Raw genomic sequence first — 24725 nt, forward strand, 5'->3', positions numbered from 1 at the left:
CTGGACGCATTCAGGCCCTCTCTTGGTCTGGTTGTGTTGTCTGGTTGCTATTTAAGTCATCCTTCAAAGCTCTGTCAAGAAGCATATGGAAGGGCTCCTGGACATTCTCCCTCTTCCAGCAGCCAACAATGAGGTATACAAAAGGATTAATAGTGGCGTCCATGCAGTCAAGTATCAGAGAAGCTCTGCGATATTGTGAACTAAGCATAAAGGCAGCCAAATAATGTATGAAAATAGCTATTTTAATAAATGTAGAGAGTAGAAGATGCAGAAAAACTGTGGCTACAATGCTGATATCAAGCCTTGCTTGAAGGTTTTGTGGTGGTTTATTTTTCATTTTGATAAAAAGGGCCAGAGTGGAAAGGATCATCACAGGAACAAATATTATATAGTTGATGATGTATTGGAGAACTATTGCAGTATGACAATACAAAAATCCAATAATGTGGGATGGTAAATATCTTGGATGGCAAAAAAAATATTCTATCATGGTCAGTATGAAGGACAGGGTCCAAAGAATGACACACACAAGAACTGTGAGATGCTTTGGTCGGTGAGATTGAAACCAGTCCGGAGAAGAGACCATGAGATATCTCTCAACACTGATAGCAGTTAAAAAATAGATGTTGGTGCCAGATCCAAATAATAAGGATATGACCTTTACATGTTGACTGTAGAAACTAGCGTGAGATGGTAAAAAAATTAAAAGGTAAGCAACAAAATAGTGGAGAAGTATAATAAAATCACCAGTTGCCAAGTTCGCAACATAGATGGTGAACCTTGACTTCTTGATGGTGCAGCAGAAAAGCCAGAAGAGAATTCCATTCCCAATTAAACCCACAATGCAGAACGGAAAGCCTATGTTTGCAACTATCCTAAAGTCCTTGAAGAAATCAGATTTGTTTATTGACCACAACTCCAGTTCTGTATCATTTTTCTTGATCCTATAAAGAGTGTGAAAAGATGTTTCCATGACGATACTATCAGTGTGTTCTTTAGTTCTTCTCTTCCTATCAAAATCAAACACAGTTGTAATTGAGGCGCTGGAATGTTTTAATATATTTAGGAAAGCTTTCAATGATTAAGTTTCCGGTCAGGACACTGTTGTGATAATAACACAGTTTCATAAGTTTTGGCTGGGAATCAGCTCTTGTGTGGGTGGCTGCCTGCCTTTTAGATTCCTGTGGGCAGGCTTCACTCAGGGACATGGGGATGGCTGGAGCTTAAAAACTTAGTTGTAGCCTTTCATGGTCTCTACCATAAACTCTAGAGCACTGCTCTTACCATATCATGCCCTCCAAGGAGAGAGCCAGTTTGGTGTAGTGGTTAAGAGTGCGGGACTCTAATCTGGAGAACCGGGTTTGATTCCTCACTCCTCCACTTGAAGCCAGCTGAGTGACCTTGGGTCAGTCACAGCTTCTAGCTCTCGCCGCCCCACCCACCTCACAGGGTGTTTTGTTGGGATAATAATAACATACTTTGTAAACCACTCTGAGGGGTGTTAAGTCATCCTGAAGGGCGGTATATAAATTGAATGTTGTTAAGGGAATCTGTTTAAAGGCTATAGTACCCATTTGCTCACTATGGCTATAAACTGCTTTTGTGTACTGAATTTTTGCAAAAAAAACTATGGAAGTTTTATAGAAAAGAGTGCAAACTGAAGTTGTTTCAGCTCCACTGTTCTTCAGGCAAATGGTGGGCACCAAATGTAGCCACATGTAGGAAAATATTTAAAAACACACAACTGCCTTAAATGCAGATAATTTTTATTCTGATGTAGTCTGTATCATATACTGCTGTCCTCCTATTTGCAGCTGTTTCAGTGTTAAACAAAGTCTACGTTACTTGAGAACTAGATGGGGAAACTTTCAACCAGCATGGAATTTAGAATTACAAACAGGAAACCCATAGAGATTTGTGGTGAGGGTACCTCATTCTCCCTTGTACGCCCTTCCCTATACTATTTTATCTTTCTCTCCTCTAGGCAGTCCCCATACCATCTCCCCTTTCCCTGCTTCCTTCTCTCCATTCCACCACTACCCAACCTTTCTTTTATCGGTCCCCCAGCTTCAGCATTATTTATTATTTATTTACTTTATTTATGCCCACTTTCTTCCTAGTGGGGACCCAAAACAGCTTACATCGTTATTCTCCTTCATTTTATCCTTATAACAACCCTGTAAAGTAGATTAGGTTGAGAGAGAATGACTGATCCAGGGTCATGCAGCAGGCTTCCATGGCAGAGTGGGAGTTTGAGCTTCAATCTTCCAGATCTTAGTCTGACCACTAGAACACATTGATTCTCAGCTTTCCTTCCTTCCGCCCCCATGGCAGCTGCTCTCTGGGAAAAGCCCCACCAAGTTGAAAAAGTCGTGTGGTAGTTCATTGCTCAGGTGAGTTATGTGGTGGCGAAGTTCCACAAGTTGTGTGGAAGTTGCCTCTGGGCCTGAACAAACTGCATGTCATCAAGTTGTCTGGTAGATAACCAGACCTGAGTAAGCTGGGTAGATTGCATGGTAGCAAGTCATGCAGTGGCTCCTGTTGCATAGCAGTGAATTGCCAGGTGGTCTGAGACTTTGCGCACCCATTGCCAGACTTAATAAACCTGAAACACATGTGAAGGAGAGCAAGAAATGAGCACACCAGCCTTACCACGTCAGAGGGAAGTGAGTGATAAAATTATTTTCTGGAGTCTTCCCTTCTTCACAATTTCCATTCCCATCTAGCATAAGAATACAAGAGTGCACATCCATTACTTGTGTGGTGGCATTAACACTCAAGTAGTCAGTGAATATTTTTAGGAGGAACTTGATGAGATATATCCAGAGTTATCTGATATGGCAAAGTCACAATGTCTGTTACACCCACAAATTACGTTGTGGCTTTTAAAATCTTAGTGGTTGCATTCAGACTAAAATTTTCAGAGGCAGAATGAAAATTTCCTGCTTCCTTTCTTACCACTATAGACCACTGATCTCTACTAAATGCTGATCCTGGTGGATACAGGACCCCAAGGAATGACATGGAGGGGTATACAGCAGGATGGGGGCTTGGTGGAAATCGCCAATTTAGTCTGAATCCAACCCAGTATTTTTTACCAAATGGATTTCAGCACCTGTAATTAAAAAAAAATACTACCACTGCTATGCTTCTGATCCTGCTTCAGCTCTTCATATAAACTGAATCCTGGAAAGATGTGACATTATGCTTATGTGTGTCTTATGTAACAAATGGAACACGAGAATCTCATTACGTCACAGCACCTGTGTGAAGTTCACTGTGACATCATTATGGATTGATTTCAGTCTTACTTTTGCCCAGGATTTGGGATGGAGGATCTGTTAGGCATCCTGGTAGATGCCAGAGGCCGAGGCCAAAAAGGGTCCTAGAAAAGGGCCATGCCCCCTCCTGCCACCACACCTCCCTCACCTAATGAAGGGCTGCAGAGCCAGCAGGAGGAAAAGGAGGCACCACTGTGTGTTCTTCCTTGTGTGAGCCAGCAAGGCAGAGGTGGGCGCTGTCATGCTTCTGTTCTCCAGACACACCACACCTCAGCTGGTACAGGGTGAAGCAAGGTTTTGCTGTGCTCATGCTCCTCCATGTCCACCTGGGCACAGTAAGGTCAGCGGAGTATAGGTAATGCTGTGCTCCTCCTCCCTGGTCACACCATGCCCATGATGGGTAGGGCAGAGCCAGACACTGTTGTTCCCATGCCTGCCCTTCACCAGGGCCGTTTCCAGATGGCTTACCTGCCTCCGGAACGTCACACCATCTGGTGGGGAAAATGCGAAATATCCTGTTTTCTTGTGCAAGTTTTGTGTGACGTCGCGCGAGAAAACGCGATATTTTGCGTTTTCCCTGCAAGATGGCGCGACGTTCCGGAGGCAGGTTAGCCATCTGGAAACGGCCCAGCTGCACTAGTTCTGGGCCAGCAAAGGGTAAAGCAGGGCATTGCAATGCCTGTGCTTATCTTCACTGGCCTGGGTGTAGTGGGGCTGGCATACATTATGTGTTCAGGACTTTTAAACCATTTCATAAATCATTATTGGTTTCATTGTAAAATACATTCCAAACATTAATTTCCCCTTGCCTGCTTGGGATGAAATTCTCAGGGATTCAATCCATTGCCCAGGGAAGCCTTCCTCCCAAATTTGGCAGATAAATGAAAGTTATAGAGCTGAGGATTGGCTGAAGGGGCCAAGGATCTGGCAGCTCTGCAGCTTTTTAGAGGTGCCTCTTTGCCTCTGTTCTCTACATGTATATTTGTAGCAAATATCATTACTTGCCCCCCATTTCTCCAGGAACCGAGAAATTCCAAGGGCAGTGGTTCCAAAGTTTGGTTTCCTTTGGATGAATAACCAGGTTGATAGGGCATGGTTTCAAGGAAAGATACTAAGAACATGGAATGTATGTGGGCTTGGTGATGTCCTAGAACCTAGTAATAGTTGATTATTCCCCAGCATGTCTTGTACTGTGTGACATGTTACTGTACTGGCAACAAGGCCATACTAGATGCCTCCTACCATACTTCTCTGTGATATATTGTTGATCAGGCATAGAGACATATGCCAAGAAACTGATTTGTCCCAGTATGTTTCTTGGTTCAAGTTCAGACTTTGGGTCTGATAGAAGCCTTTGCAATTTCAGAGCTCGGATTGCACAAAGGTGCAATGAGGTCATAGCTTCAAGGTCTTGTACTTACATTGCATCATTCTAGCAAACAACCTTGGGTGAGAGCACATGCACTGTCCTTGATTAGCTAATTGGGATCAAGCCAATTGCTACAGTTTTGAATATGCCAACAAGCAAAACGCAGAGGGCAATAACAATGAAAAGAATGTATATATATTAGAGGTAAATCGGCCAGTGGCCGATTCTTTGAGGTGCTTGTAATTAGTACCACCAGAGAGTCTCAGTGTGGTGCTTTTTTTCTCAGGTGTATTGTTTCTGCGACTCCTGAGGAAGGTTCCACGAAACAAGTCACTTGCTGGCTCCTTGTTGAGTTGTGGGTTGTTTGCACCCCTATTTCACAGCACCTGTAGAAAGGAAAAAGAAAAATAGACTATCATTGTGTGTTTGAAGTATTATATACTTACCTGGTATGATGAGACATCATTGCTCTGTCTTCTTCTCCTATTCTACTCAGCACCTGTATTGGTACTTAAATAATTAGTTACTAGAGAAATTGTGTGACAGCCGCTGACCTAGTTTACTATATAACTTTTGGACTAATGTTTTCACTATATCTAATCCTTTTTATGGTTATGTAGCATATGCACTTTACTATTCTTGGAATATACATTTAATATATATACATTCTTTTCATTGTTGTTGCCCTCTGTGTTTTGCTTGTTGGCATGTTCTCTCTGAGGACGGCTCTTTTGTTTTGCACAGTTTTGAATACAACAAAGATCCTCATTCTTGGATACACCCTATTGCTTTTGGACTCTGTACGGTTGCTGAATTATTTCTGCTACCTGCTTGTGTGCTCTGGACCTGCACATCTGGATTGGTGCCAGTCCAGGATTTCTGTCTCTGGATTCTGAGACTTGGAAATCTTGTTTGGACTCTATTGGTTTAGCCTGAAAGGTAACCTCAGGCTGGGAGACTGAAAGTCTAAGTATATTAGTTTAGATAACTAGTGTTGTTGTTTTCTTTTCTGCTTGCACATTTCTATGTCTGTATCCTTGTACACATTCATTAATAAACTCTTTTGAGTGTATCCTTTTGTGTTCTTTGGGAGTTTGAAAGCTTTAGTCTTAATCCAGTACTTTGGTCCATTTTGGCTACCAACTACCTAAATAATTGTTTTGGAATTCAGTCTGCAGGTGTCCTACTCTGCAGGGCTGACTTCTTGATTAAAACTTGGAAGGGCTGAAAACTTACCTCTTAGTTCTACAGCTGAAGGTTTAATCAGAGAGGCTGATGGCAGTGAATCATTACCCTGGAAGTGAAGGGGTGCCCCAGAAATCCATAATTTTGGCTGGTACGTGGCTCCACAGCTCCCCTTCTGCTGCAATCATGACAGCGGTGCCCTTGCATTGACTTTGGATCCCCCCATACACTAATAATCTGCATAGTTTATCAGACACCAGCAGTGCTGTGGGAGATTGTAGGACCCTCTCAGAGACCCCCTCCTCAAAGCAGCTGCACACTGTCTTGGACAACCCTCCAAATTGCACCCAGCCCCCTGCAGTATGTGCAAGGGGATGAAAGGCAGTGTTGACTTAAGTGTGGGCTCAGCCGCCAAGGTGCCATCAGACAATTGCTCTGTTGTACAGCAGAACAAAACAGAGGTCTGCTGCCACTTGGAAAACCTACTGGAGCTACCCCCAGAATTACCATCCCAGAGCTGGAGACCACCCTCTGGGATGTGTGAAGGTGCAGCTGTACAGGGAAGTGACAGGTGTGGGGGGAGATGGGGCATGAAGCTGGGGTCATCTGCACACAAGCAAACAGACAGGGAGACAGGTGTGGAACAACCTGGACTTTATTAATCTGCAAATTACAAAGGGGATTCCAGGACTCTGGTTGCCAACTTGTGGAGGCATGCTAAGCCATCCCTAGTGCTACATGGTTGTGAGCAAGACAGGCTCCCAAATTGAACTGCTGCTTGAGGAAGGATGCTCCAGGAGCCAGGCTAGAAATGTGTTCTGAGCAGTGACAGGAACTGCAATGGTCATGCACGCAGGTCTCCTGGTTTGCATGAAGGAAAAAATAGTCATCTGCTGCACTGGCAAAGGGCACAGCCTCGGTGTCAGCTGCAGCTAATTCTGCAGCTTCCTGAGAGAAACCATAGCTCCATGCTGGGGGAGGCAGGATACCCCACAGAGGCAGATGCTGTCCCAGTGACACTCACCTATTGAGCGTACTAGAGATTGATTTGCTGCTGCTGCTGCTGAGTGGGGCTCTGACCCTGCAAGGGAATGAGTCCCAAGGCTGCTTGGCCACTTTATTGAGGGGGTACAACTGGGCAGCTCCCAGCAACCCCGACCCACAGTGGTTCCCTCTCTTCTGGCCAAAGCAGGGCAATCCAGTTGAGGGAGTCTGCAAGCAGCTCTGTTATGGGTTGCAAGCACCCCTCCCCCAATCTGTTGAGTACACTTTCCTGGGAGCCTGCCCCATTGTTAGACATGGTACCAGAGGGCCAGGCTCAAGCTATCCCCCCACAACATGCCTCTAGCTTCGGTTGTAGAGGCTACCCTTGTGAAGGTGGTGCCCAGTTTCATGTGAGGAGAATGGGGCAGGCAGATGTGGGCAAGTGAGCAGGTCCCCTGCTCTGGCACACCTGTCAGTGCATCCTTGCTCCTTTGAGTTAAGCCTCTGGTGATGAGGTATTTGTTAGGGTCCTGCAATGAAAGATGTTAGTCAACCATTCTGGGCTTTGCCCTCTCAGGGTGCAAGTGCTAAGTACTCATCCAATTGTACAAAGTGATCACTTTATGCTTTTCCCACCACCAAAGTGCCTCATGCCGTAAGACCACATGGCCAAGGAGCCTCTGAGACAGAGCCCTATGCTGCATCTCCTACTTACAGAGTTCGAAGGCATCCTAGCTGTGTTTTATGTAGGGTGGGGGGCATGGTTAGATGCTGGGGAGGGGCTTTGTTGCCACTGGAGCACGAGAAAATGGGTTGTGGCTGTACGTGGCATTCTGTGCTCCTCTGGGCCATTTGGGCAGGGCCATGCATGGGGGGGGGGGTTTGACTTTTCCCTTTGCATGGTGCCCATGGGCTACATCATCTTTTTCGTGGCATAAGTGTCCGCCACTGTTTACGGTCATTACCCAGCCTGGAGCATCTTAGGAAGCTGACTAAATCCCAGCCTGCCTCCCAGCCTGCCCACTTCCACACCAATGCAGGGATTTATGCCTGAGTCCCACTAGCAGCTGGCTGCAGCAGGCTACCACTGCGAGATATGTTGGTATAAGGGCTGTTCAGCTCCCCGAACACTTTCAGGCCCCCTACTTAGGATTGCTCTGCCCAGTAACTAATGGTGAACAACTCAAATATACTCAGAATTATCTGTAGAGGCTGTTAATCATATCCAGAATCAAAATAAACTAAATTTTAAAAAAGCATAATCCTGACTGTACACACGTTTACTTTGAAGGAGTCACAAGCTGTGCGTAGTTACTCAGAAAATTACTTATTTATAATTTTTTATGCTGCCACTTCAAGTACTTGCTCAAGGCAAGCTTGCAAAATAAAAATTTTTAAAAAACATTTAAAAGATATTTATTAAAATACAACATTAAAAACCCAGTCCAGCATAAAAACACAGACCATAAAAACAGACCACAAATTAAACAAAAGAGCAGTGGCACTTAAACACTAACAACATTTATTCCTGCAGAAGACCTTGTGAGTCAGAATCTACTTTATCAGATACATGAAGCATACATCCTCAGAGATATATTTACAAGGTTACATGCAACAACAAGGTAACAACAACAGAAAGGTCCACCTATCAATTAAGATTATCTTCTGAGGCACTGTTCTGCCTTCCTTCATTTTCTATGGTTAGATGGGTCAATATTAGAAGCAGGACCTCCTTGTGACATCCTAAATATGAAAGACCTGCCTTTTAGTTATTCAGTTGGCACTGAGCCTTTTCAATTTTTGTCATGATGTGAGCTCTGATGTGATAGGATATGAGTTTGAAGTGAGAAGGTTGTTACTACTTTGAACTCTGTTCATTTGTCAGGAATTGAATGCACAGCAACTGTTTTGTATTCTGCCCTGGCTCAGAGACTTTAACTATGCATTTACCAAATGAAGGCATCTGTAATGCCATAATTTAGTAAATTTCAGTACTAAGTCACCCTTATGAATAAGGCACAAACAAGACTCCTGTAAATGAACATCCAGAAAAACTTTTAAAAAGTTCCCCTACAGGCTTTTCTGTGTTACCTTTCTTAATTTCAAATTTGTGACCATTAGTTTGTCCTATGCACAAGATGTGTCTATTTGTAGATCTTAAAGTGACTATCCTAAAAGTGAATTTCAAAAATAGGACACAGTAGGAGATCGCTGAGATAGCACTATAACCACTGACCAACTCCCACCTTTTCCTAGGTTTGGCCCAGCCTAGGGATGTTGTTAGGGGGTATCCAGGGGTGCATGGGCCCCCCAAATTTGTAGGATGCCCCTCCCTAAATCCCCCATTGCCCCACCTCCATAGATAGTAGAGGCCCCTCCCTATGATGTCATTGGGCCCCGGTTCTTTTAAGGACCTAGCATAGCAATGTCTCTGGCCCAGCCCCCCCAGGAAATTGGAAAGTCTGCACCCCTGCCTATATCCTTCTCCAATTGGCCAGGTGGCCAGTCTTTAATCCCTTTTCTTATTGAGTAGAGAGTATTTTACTCTGCCCAAGAGAAATACACCACAATATTCATTTGTGCTTTTTGTTCCAACAGGAGTTGTGTTGATTACTTGTTTAAGATAGGCTGATTTAGAAAATGACAAGACCTAGAAGGCTCTAGAGTATTGTTGTGTGGATAGTAGTGTTAGGGTTTGTGGAAAATTTCTAGAGTTTGTAGTTATATAAAGGAATTCTCCTCCCCCTGCTTAAATGCAAAATGAAAAAAACATGATCAATGGACAAAATCAGGCTGTAGGGGGGCAAAAGATAAGCATGCCTTCTTGCAGAAAGTTTGCAAGAGTACTGGCAACTCTTCGTGAAGCAAATTTAAGACAAGAATTTTAAAGCTAGTAGCTGAACACCATAAAATATCTTTCCATCAGATGTATATCTGCAAGCCTTCCCTCAATAAAACACTGGTCAGACTTCCAATAATTTTGAGACTCAAATATTTTCAGGTCTCTTATTTGTTGTTAGTGTGTTCTTATGCCATATCTTTCCATGATCTCTGAAACACCAAAGAGAGGGGCTCCTGGAATCTCAGTCTTTTCTGCCTTCCAACAAAAAAGTAAACAAAAGGATTGAGAGTGGAGTTGATCATGTTGAAGAAAAAAGAAACCTGAATGACATTCCATATTAATTTCAGTTCTGGATGCCAGTACCCTATCAGGCATGCAAACCTGCCTGGCAAAGCAAAGATGAGAAATATCAAAACGGTGACAACAATGGTAATGTAAAAGCGTGCTGAAGAGGAGGGCTGTGAACTTCTCTGCACTTTGATAAATACGATCAAACTGCAAAGAATCATGATTGGAGTAAAAATCAGGGAAATGGTGACAAGGAATATGCTGGCAGCACTATACTTTCTGTAACAGCATTCGTTAGAGAAGTAAAATACTGACCAGCAAGTAAAATATTCCACTACAGTCACCAAGCAGGAGACAACCCATAAAAGAGTACAGAGTATAGCTGAGAGATGTTCTGGACGATTAAAACGATACCACAAGGGGCAGAAGATACCAAGACACCTCTCAACACTAATGGCTGTCAACAGGAAAAAACTACTGTTGTAGCCAAAAAACCACAGGAGATCAAGCACAACATAGAGGAACTCCTCAAAAGCAAATCTTCTCCATATTATTAAACTTAAAACAGAAAATGTGATGTAACAAAAGAGTACTGTAAAATCAGCGATGGCCAGGTTCAGTACATACACGGTATACTTTGTCTTTTTTATCCTGCAGCAGAGTATCTGGAAAATAGCCCCATTGCCAAGCAGTCCCAAAATAACAAATGGAAAGGAAACATAGTTCAAGATTGTGGCAATGTATTCGTCTCTGTCAGTCCCATTCTGTCCTTGGTTTTCGATTGTTCTTGATGCATTTAGAGTGTAACAGGACATTCTGGAACTTGTTTCCGTATATGTATACTGTAATTCTTCCCTCCCTGTAAAAATAATAATAAATAAAGCTGGAAAAACACAAGACTCAAGCTTGTAATAACATGATACTGCACATATGGAATACATAAATTCAGAATGGGTATGCATTTGGAGATGAATTTGGCTGCCCTGTCTCAACAGTCACAAAATATATCAACAACAAAGCTGTCTCCTTTTCTTGATTTACATAAATACAGTTAACAAATCTCAGTAAGAATAAAGCTAAGATGTTAAAAGAGTGCAACTCCTCTTCTTCACAAACCCCTCTTCCAAGAAATCAAATGTGTGGGGAAAGTTCATGGAACAGAGTTTCTGATACTTGTCTCTGTGGATAAACATCAACAGTTGTTCTATTCATAGATATACTCAAAGTGGGCAGAGGGAGTAAGTCTCACAATAAATCCCCCTGCTCCTGCAGAGCTCAAAGGTGTTATCAGTACAGTGAAGCTTTGCCAAGCAGCACAATTGCATCAGCACTGTGGAGGATCTTGTGTGCTGGGCTGCTTCCACACAGCAGTGATTGCCCACTCACCCTAGAAACAAGAAAAAAATGTACAGGTTTAAAAATGGATCTGCAGAAAAAAACACATTAGTTCTGTTTAACTTCACACCTCCACTTCTAGGGTTCAGTTAAAACACTAAAGGCTGCTTATATTAGGACAATCCCACCCCGGCTCCAATCACAGTGCAGTACCTTGTTTTTCATTGCCTGCTGAGTCCCCACTGGTATCTAGGGGCGTGCATCCCCCCCTCCAAAAAAGCTGAAGTTGGATCTAATATTTGAGAATGCCATAAATATTCCGTATTTCTGAAATCCAAATCAGATACTCAATTCGGGTTCAGTTTAAAATGGGAATACTAAATATATTTAGCCATTATTCCCTATGGGGAAAATTATCTGGGAGGGTTGGGGGGTATTTTTCAAGCAAACTTTACCAGATTTTCAGAGAACAACAGATGCCTCAGGGTGCCTGCCAAGTTTCCCTGCATATCTCATTAACCCACACAATCCTGCCAACCTAGTTAGGGTCTTGCCAGTCCTGGGGTCAGGCCTATTTCAGCTACGTATTTCATCTGAGACAGACAGTATATAAAACAGATGAAAAGGCATGATCCCTGAGCATCTGAGAGTCCTATCTGTCCAATTTAATGGAACCTTTCCCCCATCCTGATCAACCTCAAGGTGACTAGATAATTCTAAACTGTCAATTCTAGGGGTGGGTGGGAGGAATAATGCCAAGCAAAAGAATGGCTGCGGAGGTGAAGCTATGCATATAAGGAGTTTCAACCCTCTCCAATTGGGTGAAAATAGCACAATAGCAAATACTACACTGTGTTCCTCACTCTTTCCAAGACTGGTGCAAGCAAAAATGCCCCCAGGCCAGTCTGTGGTGTGAAATGAAATTCTCTGTGTGCCTTTCATTGTAATGGAGGGTCCACAAAGTAGCTTTCCCCATACTTTCTTTGCCTCAGTCATATATTGGTGCCATATCAGCAAAGCTTCCTCCTACCGAATCAAACTACTGTTCCATCAAGGTCAGTATTGTCTACTCATAGCAGCATTCTCCAGGGTCTCTGGCAGAAGTCTTTCCCAGTACCTACTACCTGATCCTTTTAACTGAAGATGCTAGACATTGAACCTGGGACCTTTTGCATGTCAAGCAGATGATCTACCACTAAGCCATGCCTCCTCACCATTTCCCCTGCCACCAGAGGGAGTTTTTTAAAAACTGGCAATTGCTTGATTGCAATAGCACACTAATGTTACAATGTATTCACGTGATCTATTAGCTCCTCTAAGTTTCCAGCTTTCTTTTAAAAAAAAAGTTTCTAGCCCTTTTCATTGCAGAGAGGGGGGAGTAGCAGCCATGGGAATGAAGGAAAGGTAAATGGAGCCAATGTGTGTGGGGACGCCCCAACCCCAAATTCACACCTTTCCATCCACATAGCATGCAAAGGTGCATTCACTGCTATCTTTTTTTTAAAAAAGATCATATTAAACCAGGTTTGGGAAATATTGCATGAAAGCAAGAAAAAACTCAGAAACAGGATTATTAGTGGGATATCATTGTGTGGATGTCCCTCCTCAAAACAAAGTTCCAAATCCAGTTTGGATTTTGATGCCAAACTGGAGCAAAATCTCTGGAAGCATCCCTGGTCTGAAAGCAAGGAACTGATGAAGCAAGAAAATGTTTAAAGGGAAACAATTCTTAGGATCCCATGTTCTCCCAGGGCTCTTTCCCAGAGCCCACAATGGTGTCATTCTTAGAAACAGTTATATTTTGTTTTGTAGCACAGTTACCCAGTCAGAACTATTTTTCCCAAAGTGCAGTAATTAATCCTCAGACAATTACATTGCAGAAAGATTCCATTCACAACAATATCCTGGAGTAGAAAGGAAGAGTCCTAGTCTAAAGAATCACTTCCTATACTATGGCCAACTAGCACAGCATTGAGGCTACATGTGAATGTGTGGATGAGGCCTTCATGGTAGGAGCTCTGAAAAATTAATCCTTCCCCTTTGATTGGAAACAGTTCTCCAGAATCTTAAGCAGAGAACAACACCCACTTCCTGCAATCCTTTTACTGGAGGTGATGAATTGGTCTTCTACATTCTGGTGCTCTGTCACTGTAGAATCTGTCCCTACGAATGAATGTCATGAAATGGCAGAGATGGGGACATCTGGACAGCTGCACCTGTTGCTGTTACCATTGTTTCCATGAAAGCATCAGTCCACGACTTGAACCTTTCTCCTAGAAGAATTGTCACCTATTATTTTTCTGTACAAGCCCATCCCAGTGGGCTACAGGATGGGCTAAAGGCACTCCTCTTTCCTCTATCAGACTATAGCAATTTTCACTGACAAAATGGGACTCTTCTGCTGGCTGTCTTTGGGCTGCCCTGAGCTTCAAATCCTTACCTAAGAGAAACCCTGAAGTGTGTGGTTGCAGCCACCAGTTGTTCTCCTCAGTGCTATATCATGGATGCATCTGACAAGGGAGATATTGTAAACTATACTTGGGACCGGTTTTGTTAGTTATATGTGTAGGGGATGTTTACCAATCCACCAACTATCTTTAATTGTGGGGATTTTTTTTTGCAAGTGCTTCTATGCATGATGCATTTTCCTAGTGATATTCAAGTATATGCTGCTGCAAAGAATATTGTTCCTTGTTGGCTACTTGCACATTTGAACATCTTGGGGATCTAAACAGGAAGGTGTTCCTTCCTGATGTAGCAAATTTCTGAAATACAAACATGCTGGGGAAATTCTAGTTGTGACTACATTCTAATATTTATCACTTGAGGTCCAATTGTTACATCAAACTTCATGAAATGGATTAAATTCTTTATTCATCCCCCAGATCTATGGTATAAATCAATGGTATTTCTCTGCACCATATACTCTTGAAAGGGATACTAGACAAGGTTGTACTCTTTCTCCATTTATTGTTGATCTACGTTTGGAACTTCTGGCTTGTGTTATTAGACAAAGTAATAATATACATGACTTTATGTATAACTCTTTAGAATTTAAAATTATTTTATATGCAGATGATCTTTTATTATTTATTTCAGAACCTCAGTCTTCCATCCGTGAATTAATGAGCTTGATTAATAATTTTTGTAATTTGTCTGGTTTATTCAATTAATTGGACAAAATCAGAACTGATGCCACTGAGATTCAATATATCGCAGAGCATACTTACTGATGAATATTTTTGATGGTGCCAGATGCTATTACTTATCCTGGAATATTGATTCAAAGGAATATTAGGTAAATGATTTTGTTGAATTTTGATAAATTGATTTCAGATATATCTGCAGATTAGAATAAATGAGCAAGGGGGAGGGCTCTTCCAGAACCAAACTACAGAGCAACAAGGGAAAAAACCTTTCTGGAGGGAATCAACTGATCTATTAACAAGCACAAACAATCTACAATTATTTTAACAACATTATTAAATTTGTAAATGTTTATAATTGTATATTATGAAAGTGCAAAGTGCTCCAAGTGTTATTAATAAATAATTCTTCCAATAAATACAACAATCAATACAGTAATACATACAAAAATAATTAATCCACAGGCCTTCCAGTCTACAAAAATATCCACAATAGGTACAGTTTATAATATAGTCCACTGGTGAGGTTGAAGTTCAACAGGTAAGTAGAGCAAAAAAACCAGTCCAGTCATCTAGTGTAGTAATTTTGCTATCACTTCTTGTTTCTTCTCAGTATGGATATGTGTATATTAACAACCAAGGATGTCCAGTAATGTGGACTTGGAACAAGAAGGTCCCACTGGCCCAAATACTACAGAACTGATTCTATGAGCTTTGCTAGCTTCTAAAATCCCGTTTCATCCACCACTTCTTCACAGGCTCATAACAATATAATAGACATCCACTGGGATAAATAAGAATCCATAAAACAAGATCTCCATGTATAAACTACTATTTATGAAAATAAATGTATTAAAAGAAATACTCACAATGCTCATATGATCTATTCTTTCATGATCACCTAGTTGGTGCAACAATCCGACGGACTAGAGCCATGGAAGGGTGTGCTTTGCAATTCTGAATATAATACAAGGCTCATTGACCATACCAGTACCCCTTAAAGTGACAGGTATTAATTACAGATATTTGTAAAAGTAACATTAGTTAAAGTGACAACACCACATACAAGAAACAGGAGAATTCGATTTCATTGTTTAGTCCATATGGAAACAAAATATTCCATTTGTAAATCTATGCTGATTCCATTTGCAACAGTTTCCTAGAGGCATCAACAGTGCAGGATGATTTAACAATACTTAAAACAGAGAATCTAAACTCTCTACAATCAGAATGATGCTGCAAGAAATGGGATACCAAGGGTGCTTCCATATTCTTATTTCTGATTCTTGAAATATGTACTTGTATTCTTGTTTTTAATGGTACAGAAGTACTCCCTATATATAGCTTTGGGCATCCACATTGTATGACATACACCACATTCTGGGTTCTACCCTAAGGAATCCATTTTCTAGTGAAATTTGTTTTTGGAAATGATATATAGATGACGTGTGCATGATTATGTCTATGCAAACCCGTGCTGATGCATTTGTGAACTGGTTGAATACTCTAGACGGTAATATTCAATTCACTTATGAGGGTAACTTGGACTGTATTAATTTTCTAGACGTAACCATCTACAAAGACAGCAATGGAACACTGGGAGTGCACCCTTTTAAAAAACTTACAGATCACTGCTCATATTTACATTTTCCCGTTTTTTGTTTCTTTTTTGTTTGTATTGCAGTAGTAAATATATTTTTTTTAAAAACATCTTGTCAAATTGTCACCATGCACCAACCATAGAGTGCCAGACATAAATATCTCCTCCTTCTAAAACTCCGCCATGCTAAAATTATAATTGGCCATACTGGTGTAGGCAGCCTGAATTTATTATTTTTTTCTGCTGCACTACTGATGGTATTTGCACATGCCCGATATATATGGGAGCCAGCCCTTCTTGGCCCCTGTGCCAGACAGCATCCTGCCTATGCCCTTGCTTCCACATATGGCTGGTGCAGAGTTGTGTCCCAAAGCATACTGTGCAAGGGGGCTGGTACAGACCTTACAGGGATTCTGTGTCATGGCAAGTTTTCCTGTTCTTATGCCAACACTTTGGTTCAGCCATTATGCCTGTTCCAAAGGGCCAATACTGTACTTCATATAATCAGACCAGGTGCCTTGGTTGTTCCTGGCAACATATTTATTAGTTGGACAGGTGATTTTTATTCTGTCTTGGTATTCTTATTATTGTTTTAAAAAAACTATTATTGGAGTATATCTGACAGGATATAGAACAGCTTCACACCACTTACTCAACAGCTAATAGTATCAGCTAAAACAGGATGCAATCAGCCAATCGACTAAAACACATCGTAGTTACCAGCATTACTCAAATATACATCTTGCCCCCACACAAAGTCATCATCTGCATGATTTTATGCCTTGTAAGGTAATATTGTCCATCCTGGCATGTTATCAGTTTGTTCTGTCCTAGAAACCGAACATTGACTGAGAAGACTGCCAGAAATGAGCTTACAGTGGTTTGTCTCTTTTCTCCATGGCCGGGGACAGAGGGTGGTGCTTAGGGAGAGGCTATCAGCATGCCAACCATTGGTGTGTGGCGTTCCACAGGGGGTGAAACTCTCAGGGCCAGCACGCGTCCATACAGGCAGGTCCGGCAGCTGCCTCGAGCGCCAGGTGCAGCAGGCAGCCAGGGCAGTGCGCAGAGCGACTGAGCAGGACAGCTGGGAGGGCGCACGCATGCCGTCCCAGCTGCCTGCGGCGTGATGTCATCATGCAGTCGAGGTGCGTGCGCGCACACACGCGCGCGCACACGCATGGGGGCAGCAACAGCACTGAAGCTGCCCCCGCCCTCAGGCACCAGAAAACCTGGCACCAGGCCTGGATACTCTCCCCTCTGTTGTTTAATCTTTAAATGTACCCCCTTGCCCAGCTGGTATGGAGCTTCGGACTAGGCTATCACCATTATTATTATTATTATTGTTGTTGTTGTTGTTGTTGTTGTTATTGTTATTGTTATTGTTATTGTTATTATTAATCCTGCCCTCCCCACAAGCGGGCTCAGGGCAGGTCACAACAGAAGATAAAATAACCAAGATAAAATCACAATAAATTAACATAGCTTTCTAATAAAACACCTGCTCAGCATATGAAAACCATATAGCATCTGATGGAGGTAGAGGTGCAGCTTAACCATCTGTGGTCGCTCATATATGGGGGTAGATGGTCAATACCCTCTACAGACATGCGGATGCATTCTGTATGCGGATGACACCCAGTTATATCTGTTGGTGGGCGGCTGGCCTGACTCTGCCCCTGATGCCCTAATTAGAGCTTCGGAAGCTGTGTCTGGATGGGTGAAGCAGAGCAGACTGAAATTGAACCCTGTGAAGACAGAGGTCCTGTATTTGGGCCGTGGAGTGTCGGATGTGGGGATCCAGCTCCCAGCCTTTGATGGGACACCACTTGTGCCTGTCCCATTGGTCAGGAGTCTTGGCGTGACTCTGGACTCCTCCCTATCAATGGAGGTCCAGGTCGTTGCCTGGTCTGCTTTCTTCCATCTTCAGCAGGTCAGGCAGCTTGCCCCGTATCTGTCAGCCCATGACCTAATTAGAAAAGAAAAAAGCCAAAACCAGGGGATATCTCTAGACTATCAGATGAACCCAATCCCCTGCAACTCGTTATATCAATACCACTCAGTCAACTGTCATAAATCTATATTTATGATTCTAAATTCAATCAATGCAATAAATGCATATCGTATATTAAACAATCCTTCATACAAAAGTTTTTTCAGTAGCATATCATATATTCAACAATCCTTCATACAACACAAATTCCAGGATGCCTATGTATACATTTCATCAATATTCATTTACAAAAAGGGTTCCTATGCCTCAAAGTCAGTCCAGAACTGTAAACATCAGAACTTTTAGAGATAAAGTGCAATTAGCGCTGTGCAAAGCAAGATTCTTGTTTGTTGCGTTTGTCTCTCCAGACGTTCCTGCAGAAACTGCAGGACTGACTTTGATGCATAGGAACCCTTGTTTGTAAATGAATATTGATGAAATGTATACATAGGCGTCCTGGAATTTGTGTTGTATGAAGGATTGTTGAATATATGATATGCTACTGAAAAAACTTTTGTATGAAGGATTGTTTAATATACGATATGCATTTATTGCATTGATTGAATTTAGAATCATAAATATAGACTTATGACAGTTGACTGAGTGGTATTGATATAACGAGTTGCAGGGGATTGGGTTCATCTGATAGCCCATGACCTAATGACAGTGATCCATGCAACGGTCACCTCCAGATTAGACTACTGTAACTCACTCTATACAGGGCTTCCCTTGAATCTGACCCAGAAATTACAGTGGGTCCAGAACGCTGCTGCATGTGTCCTGACGGGTACTCCATACAGGGCACACATCACTTCAACCTTGTAGCAGCTACATTGGCTCCCCGTGGAGTTCTACATCAGGTTCAAGGTTTTGGATTTAACCTACAAAGCCCTAAACAGACTGGAACCAGCATACCCGAGGGACCGCCTCTCCCTGTATGTACCCAGAAAGCTCTGAGATCACTGGGCAACCATCTACTGGTAGTCCCTGGCCCCAGGGAGGCTCAGCTGGCCTTGACCAGGACCAGCGCATTTTCAGTCCTGGCCCCAACCTGGTGGAACTCTCTGTCAGAGGATACTCAGGCCTGCCAAGTTCTTGTATCTTTTTGGCAGGCCTGCAAGACAGAGATGTTCTGCCGGGCATATGGTTGAGGCCAGCATTAGGTTTGATCAAATGAGGTGCCCTACTAGTCTCCTGCCAGCATGGGGGCTATATGGTCATCTGTATAGCAATCTGCCCCCACGCACAAGCAGTTACAGAATAATATCAACCTGCACCTCCCCCGTTTCTGTGTTTGGTGGACAGGGAAGTGTGAAGGGGCTCCATCCTGGGATGTTGTAAATTATATCGTTGAGTTCTTCAATTCTGAAAGTTATGTTTTTTGTAATCCGTGATTTAATGCTGTATTTCTGTATTTCTATTAGTGTTGTAACCCGCCTTGAGCCCGTTCGCGGGGAGGGCAGGCTAAAAATCAAATAAACTTAAACCAAACCTAAACCTATCAGCTAAGCAGCACTGGAAAAAATCTTATGAAATAAAAGCTTGTTTTTTTTTAAAAAAAAAAAGCTTTGAGCAGATGTTTCCATGGGTCCTCTAAGGCATGCATGAGTTCTACTGCAACAACTGGCAAGCTGTCTGTAACACATGAGCTATCAGTTTGAGATCCTTGCTGTTATATAGTAAAGTTAAAAGATAATTATTATGAGCTCCATGACATCCATATCCATCAGGACGTCTCTGGACTAGCTGAAATGTCCTTAATACTGATTTTCAGTTTACATGGAAGAAAGATATAATGAAGAACCTATCAAGAATGACTTACTGTAAATAATATGAGCACAAACTTTTAGAAGATGGAAATAAGTAGAAGAACATCTTACTTGTTCTGTATGAATATTTGGTATCTGTTACTGTACTTGATGTTATATTACATTCCCAGGTATTTTCTTCTTGGAATCCAAGAGCCGAAGAGAAAGGGCATGTTGAAAAACACAACAAGGACTGATGAATTTCTGGCATACAAGTCTCATAAAAATCAATATGCATATATTTAGGCCTACTCCATTCCTATAAGGCATCACAAACTCTACAGATTGCCAAATGCACGGTCTTGTTAATGTGTCCATCATACATCAAGTTCAGGTGCTGACGGCATATATATAGGCAACCTAACTGATTAGCTTCCACAGGTTATATAAATACTTTTCATTTGGGCAAGTGTGCTTTACAGTCACTTGCAACCTAGTGTCCTCTCCATAAATATAACAACTGATATTTTCCCTTTTGCCATTATGTTCAATGATGCTTTGAAACTCAAATGTCGTACTCTCTTGTCCTAGTTTAAATTCACCCAATAGAAAACACAAATGAAATATACTATTTTATATACTTTGTCTTTACTGATTTTTTTGGGCTATGACAGCAACCACCATCAAATTTATTGAGATAATGTACTCTATAGACTTGAAAAAAGGGAGCTCTGACTCTTGAAAGCTAACACCTTGAAAATCTTGTCGATCTCTAAGGTGCCACTGGACTCAAATCCTCCTGTTCTACTGCAGACCAACATGGCTGCCCGCCGAAAACTCTAGAAATGAAAAATATGTGAAGAACTCTATAATGCAAATAGTTTTGATTTTCTCTCTTTCTCTTTTAAGGGTGTGGACAAACCAAATTCCAGTGGCTAGCAAATGCATTCTTACTATTCAAACCAAAAAAGACAGTTTGTTCAGCTTTTAATTGAGTAATTTCAGAACTATGTGTGCTTTTCAATCTGAGAAATCTATGACCTCCGTTTGAAGGCTAGGGTTCCATGATTCCTCAGAGATTTTTTTCCATTTGTCTGGAAGGTATTTCCAGCAGAAACCTGGTCTCTAAATTTGGACTGCTGCTACAGGGAATTTGACTTAAGCAGTTTGTAAATGGAATGGGAGCCAAGGGAAATTCTCCAGTGAACATACCCAAATTGCCTCAATACCAGTGTTGGTCCGGTCATTATATTTGGGAAGGAACAGCTCATTAAGGCCTTCCTTACTTCCAAACAGAGGCAATGTTCGTTATTCACCAGAATACAAAATATTCCTGTTCCTGCAGTCTACAGGAATATACACTCACACATACTCAGGGCAACTAAGGGTTGCTACAAGTGCACATACATCCTTAATGGTGGACAACTCACAGCTGTATGGGTGAGACTACTCCTTTCAAGTATGGCCAACACATGCCACACATGCCACAGAATGAGGTCAAAAGTTCCAAGGTGATAGAGTGAACTGCAGTACTTCAGACTGAAGATACTATTTTTGTATCTCCTTGACCTTGGAAAGCCCTCTTTAAGAGTAAAAAATAACAGTACCAAGAGAGATTGTCACATTATGCTAATTTTATAGGGAGTGTTTTACACATATATCTGGGAATATTAAAAATATAATCTGCCAGCTGCAGTCAGTATTGCAATCCATTCTTTCACTTCAAGACTCTACCTCCACATTCTGCTGCACGTGAAAGCAGCCTGAAAAAACAGTTGTGTGTGAGTTTATATAAAAGTTCTGCCTGTGGTGTTTGAGGTGTTAATGAGCACCACACTGTATACACTATTATAAAGAGCTACATATATATCAAAGACTGAATATGCAAAATGTAACTGATGTATATCTAAATATTAAAATATATGCATGTTGTAAACAGTGATGAATACACATGCATTACAAAATCATAGCACAACCGAGCACATAATAGAGAACAATATATATTGTAAAACGTGAACGGCATGTGACAGGAATCTCTTGTTTTGAAATTTCTTCATCAGAAGAGTACAAAATTGAAGTACGATAAAAAAAAATTGTAGCTAGGTCCCCAGTCTTCAATTATAATTAGCACAGCAGCTGAATATTCTGGCTCACTCCCCCAAAATGTAAACTTTAAATATTTGAAAACATTGAATAGAAAGTCATTTCTTACTGCTGCTGATCAGTAGTAGTAGTAGTAGTAGTAGTAGTAGTAGTAGTAGTAGTAGTAGTATATACAGCATGGTGCTAGGGTTGCCAGCTCCAAGTTAGGAAATTCCTGGAGATCTGGGGGGGGGGGGGGGTGAAACCTGGAGAAACCTGGGAAAAGTGGGGTTTGGGGAGGGAAAGGACCTTGGCATGGCATAATTCCATAGAGTCCACCCCCAAAAGTAGCCATTTTCTCCAGGTGAACTGATCTCTGTGGCCTGGAGTCCAGTTGTAATTCCGGGAGATCTCCAGCCACTACCTGGAGGCTGGCAACCCTACATGGTGCTCATTAGCATTTGGGATTTTGTGTTAGCCCACTGTGTGTTCCTCCTTCATTGTTGTCTGTGTGGTGTTTGAGGTTTCATGGTCCATTCACAAATACAAATAAACATTTCATGCAGCTCCAATCCTTGAGTGATGAACAACATGTATACATGCATCATCCTTTGCCAGAGGTTTGGGCAGATAAGAGTTACAAAAGTTTAAATTGCCACATGGGGAACTCTTGGTGATTTTAAATAGCCTAGAGTTCTGGAATCTGGAATGGTGACCCTCAGACAATGTGCTTAGTGGCTTGTTTAGATGTCAGTTTTGAAAAACATAGTTCATAGTTGTAACCTAAACTCCATCCAAAGTTTTTGCACAACTCATTCTCCTGTTCATTGTTGATAACAAGTTGTTGATTTTTGTTTTGCTTTGAATTGAATTGCCTAGCATATAGAAAGGTGTTTCAATATTAAAATAGTGAGCCTAGCTCACTCTAGTGACTTGAAAGTTGTCAGTCAATCAGGAAATACTGTTTGCACTCTTCATCCATCATTTGAAGTTCACTTGGGAGTAGCATACCTAAGCAGCCAGGGAAGTCTAGGTTCGTATTGGCCTGATAAATGCACACATCCCTGGATGTTAGCACATGTGTATTACCTCTAGAATTGCTACAATTATCCAAGAAATTGTGGGAGAGACCAAAAGAACCAAGTTCTCCTCTTCATTGTTGACTATAAGCTGTGGGTTTTTTTTCCAAATAACTTTTCATTGGCTTATTATAAGAAAGTACATGTACTCTACACCTATGAATACTTTAAAAGGACTCTTCTCTTGAAAAATACTTCACAGCAATAAAACTCTCCCCCTAGTCCCAACCGTCCCTATGTCCACTGCATACATTGAGACAATACCTGTCAAGCAGAACCTCTACTTGCAGAATTAGATGTAATCTATTAGCATTGCCTTCTAAAGAGAGAAACAAATACAGGAAAAAAAGGAAAAATAATATGGCAGGAAGCATAGACAGAGCTGCTTGGGGACCCTCACTGTTCTCAAAACAATCCCAAAAAAGGAAGAATATGTCACTAAAAATCTCCTCCTTTTCCAAGGAGGAGTAATCCATCCAAATAAGAACATATTTCAGCCTCTGACTCTCCTTGGGGAATGAAGAAAGGAATAGGAGTGTGCCTGGATTGCCAAGAATTCTGGGGCATCTGTACACACGTTAAATGGCAAACACGACTGCTATGTAGTTTATTTTTACATCATTAATACCTCACCTGACTCTCTAGTGGGGACAAAGTGGCCTCCTCTCCTCCAGTTTATTATCACAACAACCCTGAACAAGGTTCTCCCAGCCACTCTCCATTGTAGCCTATGTAAGGGGTGGGGGAAGGAATCACAAGCATTCTCCAGGATACAGAAGGCTTATTCAAACACAGAAGAGCAACCACTGACCCAAAGCCTCCAGAAAGGAACTAACAAAGCCTAACAGAACCAGAGAATCCCAACAGAATCCACCTTGCAGAACTCCTTGCCCTGAAAGTGCAGTTTGGTTACCCCTTACCTTTTCTTAACTTTCCCATCCAAGGAGAGAAGAAGGAGGGAGGGGGACAGAGGTGATGCTCAAAGATGAATGACATAGCATGTTAGGGAGATCTGCTGTGCTGTCTGTCCAATTACATGCTTCTTGGTTGAAAGGCATGCAATTCCCTGCCCCCCACCACCTTAGGCTAAAATGGAGAGTGGCTGAGGGAACTTGTTCAGAGGGCCATACTTGTCCTAGTTCAAAGACATGAAAATTTGTGCAACAAAGAGCAAAAAGGAAAATGGGCAGAAAGTATCTTTCCTCATTGTCCAGGTCTGTATCTTATTCCTGCTTGGAACTCCTGCTTTGTTTGCTCTGACTCCATAAAAAGAACTTGTCCCTTAGGGACATATCAAGAGATTAAGAAATACAGGATGGAACACATGAAAAGTATGGAGCATAGAAAAAGATAAGGGGGAAAGGAAAGAATAGGAGAAATCTACATCCCTAGGAACAGACCTGATTACTTACCAGTTTTCAATCAGTGCAGCGTTTCAACACATTTTCCTATCATGAAATCCAGATAGGAACAAAAGGATCCCCTTAAAGTTGTAGAATGTTGAGAGATGAAAAAGAATTGTAGCTGGCAGGCGGAAGTAGTTCTTCTGTGCTGCTGATTCATCTGTCTTTATTTTCACCAGTGCTCATCATTGGGCTTATACTCTGTTATCTGTGCTTGGCAGAGAGTGTATTTGGCCGACAAATAACACATGTAAATTATCTAAGCATATGAGAAAATGAAATCACATACTTTCCCAAACCCAAGCCCACAATGTATCTGGCCAGATATTTATATTTTGTTTCTAACTGGCTGTGCTCAGCCAATATTTTAGGCACTCTTGGGAAATGGAGGAA

The 24725-nt window shown here is 41.8% G+C and overlaps 2 protein-coding genes across 4 annotated transcripts; both read right to left on the reverse strand.

The window, feature by feature from the left end:
* Positions 1-10: 10 nt before the first annotated feature.
* LOC129327030 (proto-oncogene Mas-like) lies at positions 11-973 on the reverse strand. Its single transcript, XM_054975422.1, has one exon. It carries the CDS (start codon positions 971-973, stop codon positions 11-13), a length of 963 nt encoding a protein of 320 aa, XP_054831397.1.
* Positions 974-9134: 8161 nt separating this feature from the next.
* On the reverse strand, positions 9135-24495 carry LOC129334797 (proto-oncogene Mas-like). 3 transcript variants are annotated; one of them, XM_054987143.1, is made up of 3 exons: positions 24342-24495; positions 19901-19966; positions 9135-10808 (listed from the first exon to the last, which is right to left on the reverse strand). In XM_054987143.1, exon 3 carries the CDS (start codon positions 10762-10764, stop codon positions 9847-9849), a length of 918 nt encoding a protein of 305 aa, XP_054843118.1. In that variant the 5' UTR covers positions 10765-10808; positions 19901-19966; positions 24342-24495; the 3' UTR covers positions 9135-9846. The 3 variants fall into 3 exon arrangements, with proteins under 3 accessions (XP_054843118.1, XP_054843110.1, XP_054843100.1); XM_054987135.1 differs by having other exon boundaries at positions 19901-19969; XM_054987125.1 differs by lacking the exons at positions 19901-19966; positions 24342-24495 and adding an exon at positions 15300-15377 and having other exon boundaries at positions 9135-11336.
* Positions 24496-24725: the final 230 nt, after the last annotated feature.

The sequence above is a fragment of the Eublepharis macularius genome, chromosome 1 (genome assembly GCF_028583425.1).
Source record: "Eublepharis macularius isolate TG4126 chromosome 1, MPM_Emac_v1.0, whole genome shotgun sequence".
Lineage (NCBI taxonomy): Eukaryota > Metazoa > Chordata > Lepidosauria > Squamata > Eublepharidae > Eublepharis > Eublepharis macularius.

Excerpts from the sequence above, each read along its gene's own strand:
- LOC129334797 (XM_054987125.1), bottom strand. The coding sequence starts at position 10,911 with ATGCATACCCATTCTGAATTTATGTATTCCATATGTGCAGTATCATGT.
- LOC129327030 (XM_054975422.1), bottom strand. The coding sequence starts at position 973 with ATGGAAACATCTTTTCACACTCTTTATAGGATCAAGAAAAATGATACA.